This window comes from Cebus imitator, unplaced genomic scaffold, assembly GCF_001604975.1.
Source record: "Cebus imitator isolate Cc_AM_T3 unplaced genomic scaffold, Cebus_imitator-1.0 Scaffold375, whole genome shotgun sequence".
In the NCBI taxonomy this organism is placed as follows: Eukaryota; Metazoa; Chordata; class Mammalia; order Primates; family Cebidae; genus Cebus; species Cebus imitator.
The window spans coordinates 709999-719811 of record NW_016107690.1 but is presented as its reverse complement, the minus strand read 5'-3'; the positions used below and the strand labels follow the sequence as shown (position 1 = coordinate 719811).

The following is a 9813-nucleotide window of genomic DNA, read 5'->3' as shown; positions in this document are numbered from 1 at the left end:
AAAAAAAAAAAAAAAAAAAAAAAAAATGTATCACGCCATTGATCTGTGTATCAGTAGTGGACATTTGAGTTGTTTTCACTTTTTGGCCATTATGAAGCAGGCAGCTAGGGACGTTTGTGTACCTGTTTTTGTTTAAACACCCGTTTTCCGTTGTCTGAAGTATATATTCCTAGGAGTGAACTGCTGAATCGCATGGTGAGTCCATGTTTACTTAACCCTTTGAGGAAATGCCAGGCTGTGTTCCACAGCGGCTGCATCTGCCTCCTAGATAATGGCAGGATTCCATGAATGTGTTTCGAGCACGCACTATGGCCACCGCCCTGAACCCAACAAGCAGGCCACATGGAGGAAGCCAACTTTTGAAGAAAAAAACAAAGCAGAGAAGGCCTGGGTGAGCAGGTGACATTTGAGCAGACTTAAATGAAATAGGCCAGGTGTGGTGGCTCATCCCTATAATCCCAGCACTTTGGGAGGCCAAAGTGAGAGGATCACCTGAGGTCAGGATTTCAGACCAGCCTGGCCACCACGGGGAACCCCGTGTCTACCAGAAATACCAAAAAAATTGGCCGGGCTCTGTGGCTTAGGAGTCTGTAGTCTCAGCACTTTGGGAGGCCGAGGCGGGCAGATTGCTTGAGGTCAGGAGTTTGAGACTAGCTCCCATGGTGAAACCCCGTCTCTACCTAAAAGTACAAAAATTAGCCAGGCGTGGTGGCACATGCCTATAGTCCCATCTACTCGGGAGGCAGGAGAATCGCTTAAACCTGGGAGGCGGAGGTTGCAATGAGACCAAGATAGCGACACTGCACTCCAGCCTGGGCGACAGAACAAGACTCTCTAAAAAATAAAAATAGTAATAAAAAAAATACCAAAAAATTAGCTGGGTGTGATGACTCAAACCTGTAATCCCAGCTACTCACGAAGCTGAGACAGGAGAATCTCTTGAACCCTGGAGGCTGAGGTTGTAGTGAGCCGAGATCAAACCACTGCACTCCACCCTGGGGAGACAGCGAGACTCCAGCTCAAAAAAAAAAAAAAAAAGGAAGAAGGCAGGGACATGATGTGGGCAGGTGGTGTAGGGTTTAGTGGGCCGTGGTCTGCAGCCAGTGACCTCAGGAGTGCCCTCGGAGCAGAGGCAGCCCCACCTAGGGCCAGAAGACCGAGCTCCTGCTGGGAGGTTCCCGATCCCCCGGGGGGAGCCTCCCACCCCCATCCCCAGGAGGCCCTTGCAACCTCCCCTCACCCACTATCTTTCCCCAAATACCTCCAGCCCAGCTCCGACCCCACCCCCTGCCTGACCCACACCCAGTTCTCAGCCTCACAGCATCGTAGGATGTTCCCGTAGCACAGGAGGGAAAGCCCGGGTCCCAGAGAGAGCGAGCAGCCCCTGCGGCCAGAAGTCCCGGGATCAGGACTTCGGGGGCTCTAAACTGAATAAATCAATAGGAAACTTCCCAGCTAGGTTTTGCAGGAAGCTAAGAACACAACCCACCTGGTCCTAGGGCTGGGGGCTGCCCCGCAGGACCTTAACCCTGGCAACCCGCCTCCGTCCGTTCCCATGGCAACCGGGGCGGGGTCCAACCCGGATCCGCCCGTCGCCCCATCCGGCAGCGCCTGCGAGTCTCGCCTTCAGACTCGGAGGAGGAGTCCGCGCCTACCCTACTGGCCCTTTAAGCGGCTCCGCCCAGCAAGTCCGCCACGCGCTTCCGATTGGTCCCGAGCGCGGCCGAGCGCAGCCGAACTTGACGCACCGCCCGCCGCCTTCCCTACCAACCTCCCACGCGGCTCAGCAGCCTCCCCGGCCAATCGTCAGCCAACGCGCCGATCTGTATCTGCATGGCCACGCCCCGGGGGAAGACCGCACCCAATGGGACCGTTCGCCGAGGCCGTCATTAGCATGCCGGGGGCGGGAAGGGGCGGGGCGGCTGGAGGGGGCGGGGGACGGGCTGCGGGCGGTTGGTTGGAGCGTCGCGCAGTCGGGAGGTCCGGGAAAGTTTCTTTGGAGGTGAAAACAGCCGCGGAACTCCAGGGCCTGCGAGGGGGCGGGGGTGCGGGGGTCCCGGGGCCGGGCCGGGGTCTTTCCTGGGCTGGGGGGAAGCGACCCAGGCCTCCCGGGGGACGATCGCCCAACAAAGGATTCTTGGGGTGCCCGCCCTCGAGGACTTCCCCGCCCCCGGATCCGGCCCCCCCAGCGCTTCGGGCCCGGCATCCCTGGGCTCTCCATCGCGGGGTACCCCAGTTCGCGGTCCGCCATCGGGCGGCCCTGGCGCCTTTCACCTCCACCCGCGTCCGTGTTCCAGGTCCGGCCCGGAGCGGCCATGTCCCACGGCCCCAAGCAGCCCGGCGCGGCCGCCGCGTGAGTGCGCTGACCCTCTCCCCACGCCCGCGCCACCTTCCCGGCTGCAGCTCTAGCTCCAGAACCCCCGCCCCAGTCCCGCCGACCGGGGTCTTGACTCTCCGACCTGGGTCACAGGGTTTCTCCCTCCACCCAGTCCCTCCCAGGAGCCCCGCTTGTCCCACCTTCCCCGGATCCTGACCCCATCAGACCCCGCCTCCTCGGGCTCCTGCACCCTCGCTGCAGCCCCGCCGTCGGGGGTCTAAAAGCCCTGGGGTGGGCGTTGGTGGGGAGGGGAGGCTCTAGGGACGAGGCTGACCTTGGTATCCTTGGCTCCAGGCCGACGGGCGGCAAGGCTCCGGGCCAGCATGGGGGCTTCGTGGTGGCTGTCAAGCAAGAGCGCGGCGAGGGTCCACGCGCCGGCGAGAAGGGGTCCCATGAGGAGGAGGTGAGAGTCCCTGCGCTGAGCTTGGGGAGGCCCCGGGCTCCCGCCCAAGCCTTGAAGCCCCGCCCCAAGCTAGATTTGAATTGCTTGTGGCTCCGCCCACAGCCCAGCTTTTCCTCCGGAAGCTGAGACCCCGCCCCGTGCGAGCTGCCACGCCCCTGACAGATCCTCTGCCACTCTAAATACAGGCTCCGCTCGCCGCCCAATGCCAGCTCTGCCCACGCTAAGGCCCCGCCTACTTCCACTCCTTGGGGGCGGCACCCTCCCCTATGGTCCTGTGGGCCCTTTCTCCAGCAGGGAGCCACGCCCACCGAGAATAGGCCACGCCCACAACCGGTCAACGCTGCCCCTGGGCTCAAACCTTGGCCCCTAGTCCCTCAGATCCCCTCACCCCTGGCCAGGGACCCCTCTAACCCTCCGTGTCCTGACTCCTAACCCGGCCCTACCTCCATCTCTTCCGGGTTCTTTCTACCAGCTAGGCCCCGCCCCTAGTACCGCCCATACAACATTAGGCCCCGCCCATGCCCCCTGAGCCCCGCCCCAGGCCGCCAGGCCCCCCTCCCAACGACGCAGCCCGGTTCTGCAGCCGGTGAAGAAACGCGGCTGGCCCAAGGGTAAGAAGCGGAAGAAGATTCTGCCGAATGGGCCCAAAGCACCGGTCACGGGCTACGTGCGCTTCCTGAACGAGCGGCGCGAGCAGATCCGCACGCGCCACCCAGACCTGCCCTTTCCCGAGATCACCAAGATGCTGGGCGCCGAGTGGAGCAAGCTGCAGCCAACAGAGAAGCAGGTGGGGGGGGGCGGGTCCCCGAACAGTGCCGACGGGTCCACGGACCACCCCCCAGTAGCCCTGACCCCCAAAGGATTCCACGTGCAGGGTTTTTCCTTATGGCTGGCGAAATGTCCACCCATGACCAGGTTTTTTTGGTGGGTTTTCTTTGTTGTTTTTTGAGATGGAGTCTTGCTCTCTTGCCCAGGCTGGAGTGCAGTGGTGAGATATTTGTTCACTGCAATCTCCGACTCCCAGGTTTAAGCAATTGTCCTGTCTCAGCCTCCCAAGTAGCTGGGATCACAGGCACCCGCCACCATGCCCGGCTAATTCTTGTATTTTTAGTAGAAACAGGGTTTCTCCATGTTGGCCAAGCTGGTCTCAAACTTCTGACCTCCAATGATCCAACAGCCTCCACCTCCCAGAGTGCTGGGATTACAGGCGTAAGCCACCATGCCTGGCCCGCAACCAGCTTTTGGGGGCGGGGCTAGCAAGAGGCCAGACAGATTGAAAACGGGAGGACCAACAAGGATATGTCTAAGAAGTCGGGTGTGGCCTGGATTTTTTGTGAAACCTGATTTTCATATCCTGTTAGTTTAAAAATTGCAAAAGCATTAAGAAAATGTACCAAAGCCACCACCGATATGCACCTTTGTAAGTGAGATTTCAAATAGAGAACGGGTGTAACAGGGAGTCCAGGCATTCGCATATCCTGGAGGTGGGTGCCTGCCCATGACTGGCATCTGGGAGTGGCTTGTCCCAGCAACAGGCTGGGGAGCTGGTTGTCTGTCTGAAGGGAATAGGGAGCTCTCGAAAGTTCAGGAGAGGGGAGGGTGCAGTGAAAGCTGAGTGATGGAAACTGGGTCCTGACGTTGGAGGCTTCCCCTGCCTCTGGGTGGGTCAAGTCTTCTGGTGCTGCCCTCCAGCGGTACCTGGACGAGGCGGAGAGAGAGAAGCAGCAGTACATGAAGGAGCTGCGGGCATACCAGCAGTCGGAAGCCTACAAGATGTGCACGGAGAAGATGCAGGAGAAGAAGATCAAGAAAGGTGGGAGAGGTCAGGCGCAGCGGCTCACGCCTGTAATCCCAGCACTTTGGGAGGTCAAGGCAGGTGGACCACCTGAGGTCAAGAGTTCGAGACGAGTCTCGCCAACATGGTGAAACCCCCTCTCTACTAAAAATACGAAAATTAGCTGGGCATGATGGCATGTGCCTGCAGTCCCAGCTACTCTGGAGGCTAAGGCAGGAGAATCGCTTTAACCCAGGAGGCAGAGGTTGCGGTTAGCCGAGATTGCACCACTGCACTCCAGCGTAGGTGACAGGGTGAGACTGTCTAAAAAAAAAAAAAAAAAAAAAGAAAAGAAAAGAAATAAAAATAGTGAGGGGCCAGCGGGAGCATTTGGGGTCCTGCTCTGTGGGGTGCGACCGCAGCCCAGGTAAGGCCTCCGCTACATGAGGCACAGTCCCATGGGGTGGGCAAAGGAGAGATACATAGCCGGACAGGAGTGAAGGGAGCTCACTCAGTGCAGCAGGGGATGCCCAGACGCGGGGGGACGCAGGTGCGGAGCTGCAGCCCATGAGCAGGGCTGACGTTGCGTGCAGGGCGTGGTCCCTGGAGACCTGGGAGGCTGACCCTTCCCTTCCCTTCCCCCACCAGAAGACTCGGGCCCGGGGCTCATGAACACCCTCCTGAATGGACACAAGGTAAGCGACCCTCCTCCTAGCAAAGCACCTGAGGTAGAAAGGTCTGGAGTTTTCTAAAACCGGCGCTTCGAGGAGGAAGCCATTGCCCCTCGCCCAGACGTATGCAGGCAGGGGTGGTGCCACTGCCCTGTGGGGGCGCTGTTGATTGTACTTGCACCCAGGGTGCCCCGGGAGACGCTCTTAGATTTGGGGCACACCCAGAAAGAACTTGGCTGCCCCCTACCACCAGCAAATTTCCACCTTGTCCCTTCGTCTTAGGGTGGGGACTGCGACGGCTTCTCCACCTTCGACGTTCCCATCTTCACTGAAGAGTTCTTGGACCAAAACAAAGGTGATTGTCAACTGCAGTCCTGATGCGAACTCCGTGGAAGTGGGTGGTGGAGGGGAGCGTGGGCCAGGAAGGCCCCAAGGCGGGAGGGGGCAGATCGGGAGGTTGCCTCTGAGCGCCCAGGCACCCGTTGTCGCCCCAGGAACTGATGTGGGGAGGGAGGCAGAAGGCGCAGTGACGGAAACCCCGGCAGGGACATGTCTCGGGCTAAAGCCGGGGAATGGGGGGAGTGGGGAGACACACGCTCTGACCCTGCTCACCCCGGCCCAGCCCGCGAGGCAGAGCTGCGGCGCTTGCGGAAGATGAACGTGGCCTTTGAGGAGCAGAACGCGGTGCTGCAGAGGCACACGCAGAGCATGAGCAGCGCGCGCGAGCGTCTGGAGCAGGAGCTGGCGCTGGAGGAGCGGCGGACGCTGGCTTTGCAGCAGCAGCTCCAGGCTGTGCGCCAGGCGCTCACCGCCAGCTTCGCCTCGCTGCCGGTGCCGGGTGCGGACCCCGCCCGCGGCCCCGCCCATCGCCCCGCCCGGCCGCCAGGCTCCGCCTACCGCCCCGCCCCCGGTCGCCCCGGCCCCGCCTATCTCCCCCGGTCCCCCCTCCTGTCCCCTTCCCCAGACACCCGGCCCCGCCTACCGCCCCGCCCCCTGTCACCCGGCCCCGCCCAGGTCACCCGGACCCCCCTCCCGTCCCCTTCCCTAGTCAGCCGGCCCTGCCTATCGTCCCGCCTTCACCACACACCCCCGAGCTCCGCCCCCTCCCGAACCCCGCATCCCCACCCCATTGCTCCGCTCCGCGCCCCATTGCTCGCCTCCGTCCTTGGCCTCGCCCCCACGGACCTCACTTCCCGGCCACGACCTCTCCCGCCTGGTCCCCGCTGACCCCTCTTCCTCCCACAGCCCCTTCGTGCCCCTACCTCGGACGCTCCAGGCACGGCTCCCTACCGGCCCCATCCTCGCCGGACCCCCTCCCTGGCCAGCCCCCGACCGGCCTGGAGCACTGACCCCACCTCCCCACGCCCCGCCAGACCCCAACCCCCCGGTGTCATCCCGCCGCCTCCCCGACCTCGCCAGCCGCCTCCTGCCTCGGCTGACCCTAACCCACCGTGCGCCCCGCCCGCGCTGGCCAGGGTGGCGACCTCCGAGCGCTGGGGGAACCCCACCGACTCGCGTCCCCGCGCCCTTGCGAGACCCGCCCTGACAGTACACCCCCCACCTCTGCCCTTGCCCTGGAGCCCCCGCCCTGCGACTCCCCAGAACCCTCGCCTGACTCACCTTACGTGTCCCCCAGGCACGGGCGAGACGCCCACGCTAGGCACCCTGGACTTCTACATGGCCCGGCTGCACGGTGCCATCGAGCGCGACCCCGCACAGCACGAGAAGCTCATCATCCGCATCAAGGAAATCCTGGCCCAGGTCGCCAGGTGTGTGCCCGGCGAGGCGGGGGGCGGGGCGAGGCCGAGCTCACTCGGTGGGGGGCGCCAGGATTTCCCCAAAGCTTCTCAGGGCGGATCCTGGTGCCTGGATTAGGTGGGATCCACGCTGGCCCCTCCAACCCTGACATCTGTCGGAGTAGCTGATGCCTGGCCTCTGGGGTTCCTCTGAGTCTGGTGGGGGCCAGAGATGGTGCGGTCCTCATCCTGGGCCCTCCTGTCTTGTTTCAGCGAGCACCTGTGAGGAGTGGGCGGGCCCACGATCCAGAGAAGCTGTGGGCGCGGCCCTGCCCCACCCTGCCCCGTGGACAAGAGGCTGAGGGTCCATCCTTTGGGGCCTGGTCCCATCCTGCACCTTGGGGGCTCCAGCCCCCCTTAAATTAAATTTCTGCAGCATCCCTTTAGCTTTCAATCACCCCAGCACCCTGAACCCAGAAGAAACACTCGCTGTGACCGCACAACCGCGGGTACTCCTCCTCGGAGGACAGCCATGCACCGCGCGGCTCTCCCTGTTATCCCCGGGACCAGGACAGACAACCACCCCCAGCACACAGCAGGACCCTCCAGATTACCCAGGTGTGTGCCCTGGGCCACACAAGCAGCTGCCCAGGACTTACCTGGGATGGGACCCCAAATGCCTGCCCCCCAGATGGGGGGGTGGTCTTGCCCATCCTGCCCTCCTCCGGCCGAGGGACCCTCCTGGGTGCAGTCCCTTCCCACTGCTGGATCCGGACTTTTTAAATAAATATAAACGGAATTTGTGTTTTCAGCTGGTGAGTGTGTTAAGTTGTTTGGGGTGGTGTGGAGGACTCAGAAGGTGTAGCCGTGGCCCCCCATGACATCCCTGCTCGGGGTGCCAGGCCTGCTCTCTTACCTCCAGCAGCGCCTCAGAGTTTCTGAGGAAGGCTGGGGCCCGAACTTGCTGGGGTTCACAGAGCCAGCCAGCAGCAGGACAGGCGTCTCCATCCTGCCTTCTACCTGAACTTGCATATTGTGGGCTCAGCACACGTGGGGGGCTTGGGGCTCGAGAGGGCTGCTCAGTTCATCCTTCATCTTGGGGTTCAAGTCCTTCCCCAGCAGACTGACTTTGCTTTTGTTTATTGTGTAAATCAGCAACATAAACCTTGCCATTACAGCCATTTGTGTATGACAGACTGGGTCTCCCTCTGCCACCCAGGCTGCAGTGCAGTGGCCCAGTTATAACTCACTGCAGCCTTGAACTTCTGGGCTCAAGAGACCCTCCTGCCTCAGCCTCCCAAAGCCCCGGGATTGCAGGCATGAGCCACCTCACCTGACTATTTCGGCCATTTCAAAATGCACAATTCAGTGGCAATTAGTTTATTCACAGTGTTATGCAATCATCACCTTTACCTAATCTCTGCCAATTTTTTGTTTTGTTTTGTTTTTTGAGACAGAGTTTCACTCTTGTTACCCAGGCTGGAGTGCAATGGCGCGATCTCGGCTCACCGCAACCTCCGCCTCCTGGGTTCAGGCAATTCTCCTGCCTCAGCCTCCTGAGTAGCTGGGATTACAGGCACGCGCCACCATGCCCAGCTGATTTTTGTATTTTTAGTAGAGACGGGGTTTCACCATGTTGACCAGGATGGTCTCGATCTCTTGACCTCGTGATCCACCCGCCTCGGCCTCCCAAAGTGCTGGGATTACAGGCGTGAGCCACCGCGCCCGGCCTTAATCTCTGCTCATTCTAATCGCCCCCATCAACAGTCACTCTCATCCCCTCCACAGCACCTGGCACCCACAAATCCCCTTCCTGACTCTGTGGCTTGGCCTGTCCCAGATATTTCATAGAAATGGGATCACACATTGTGTGTCCTTTTTTGGACGGGAGTCTTATTCTGTCACCAGGCTGGAGTGCAGTGGTGCAATCTCAGCTCACTGCAATCTCCGCCTCTCGGGTTCAAGTGATTCTTCTGCCTCAGCCTCCTGAGTAGCTTCCCACTACTGGATCAGGCCCCTTCCCATTGCTGGATCTGGACTTTTTAGATAAAATACAGGCATCCGCCACCACACCTGGCTAATTTTTGTATTTTTAGTAGAGATTGGGTTTTGCCATGTTGTTCAGGCTGGTCTTGAACTCCCGACCTCAGGTGATCCTCCTCCCTCAGCCTCCCAAAGTGCTGGGATTACGGGCGCGAGCCACCACGCCTGGCTTGTGTGTCCTTTTGTGTCTGGCTTCTCTCACTGAGTGTGATGTCCTCAAGGTTCATCCACGCGGTGACCTGTATCAGAGCCCTGTTCCTTTTCGTGGCCGAGCCCAGCTGTGGTGTGGACGAAACCGCTCTGTACTGACCCGTCTTTCTGTCCAAGGACACTTAGCTGTTTCTAACATTTACTTGTGAGTAATGCTGCTGTGGACATTCATGTACACGATTTTGTTAGAGTGCCCATTTTCCATTAGATTACTCGGAGCTCTGCGTTTTGCTGTGTGTGTGCTTACTGACAAGCCTTCCCAGACTTCTGCATTGAATGGCGTAGATAAGACATCCTAAAAAATTCAGCAAATCATCTGAACCCCAGAACCTCTGAATGTGACCGTATTTGGAAATAGGGTCGTTGCAGATATAATTAGTTAAGATGAAGTCATCCTGAAGTAGGGTGAGCCTTAAATCCGATAAGATTGCTTTCCTTATAAGAAGATAAAATCTGGACACAGACACAGGGAAGAGACAGCCAAGTGACAACAGGCCAAGATTGGAGTGATGTGTCTACAAGCCAAGGGACGTCAAGGAAGGCCACCCACAGCCGGAAACTGTGCACGCCAGGAACGGTTCTACCCAGGGGCTCTGAGG

At 60.1% G+C, this 9813-nt stretch overlaps 1 protein-coding gene across 2 annotated transcripts; it reads left to right on the top strand.

The window, feature by feature from the left end:
* Positions 1-1919: 1919 nt before the first annotated feature.
* On the top strand, positions 1920-7772 carry HMG20B (high mobility group 20B). 2 transcript variants are annotated; one of them, XM_017507417.2, is made up of 10 exons: positions 1920-2002; positions 2298-2353; positions 2672-2780; positions 3364-3567; positions 4473-4593; positions 5206-5249; positions 5508-5580; positions 5848-6063; positions 6862-6994; positions 7235-7772. In XM_017507417.2, the coding sequence occupies exons 2-10, from the start codon at positions 2316-2318 to the stop codon at positions 7245-7247; spliced, it is 951 nt and encodes a 316-aa protein (XP_017362906.1). In that variant the 5' UTR covers positions 1920-2002; positions 2298-2315; the 3' UTR covers positions 7248-7772. The 2 variants fall into 2 exon arrangements, with proteins under 2 accessions (XP_017362906.1, XP_017362905.1); XM_017507416.2 differs by having other exon boundaries at positions 5203-5249.
* Positions 7773-9813: the final 2041 nt, after the last annotated feature.

Coding starts and splice junctions, on each gene's coding strand:
- HMG20B (XM_017507416.2), top strand. CDS start 2,316: ATGTCCCACGGCCCCAAGCAGCCCGGCGCGGCCGCCGC. Junction 5,581..5,847: donor GTTCTTGGACCAAAACAAAG/GTGATTGTCAAC, acceptor ACCCCGGCCCAG/CCCGCGAGGCAGAGCTGCGG. Junction 6,064..6,861: donor CGCCTCGCTGCCGGTGCCGG/GTGCGGACCCCG, acceptor CGTGTCCCCCAG/GCACGGGCGAGACGCCCACG.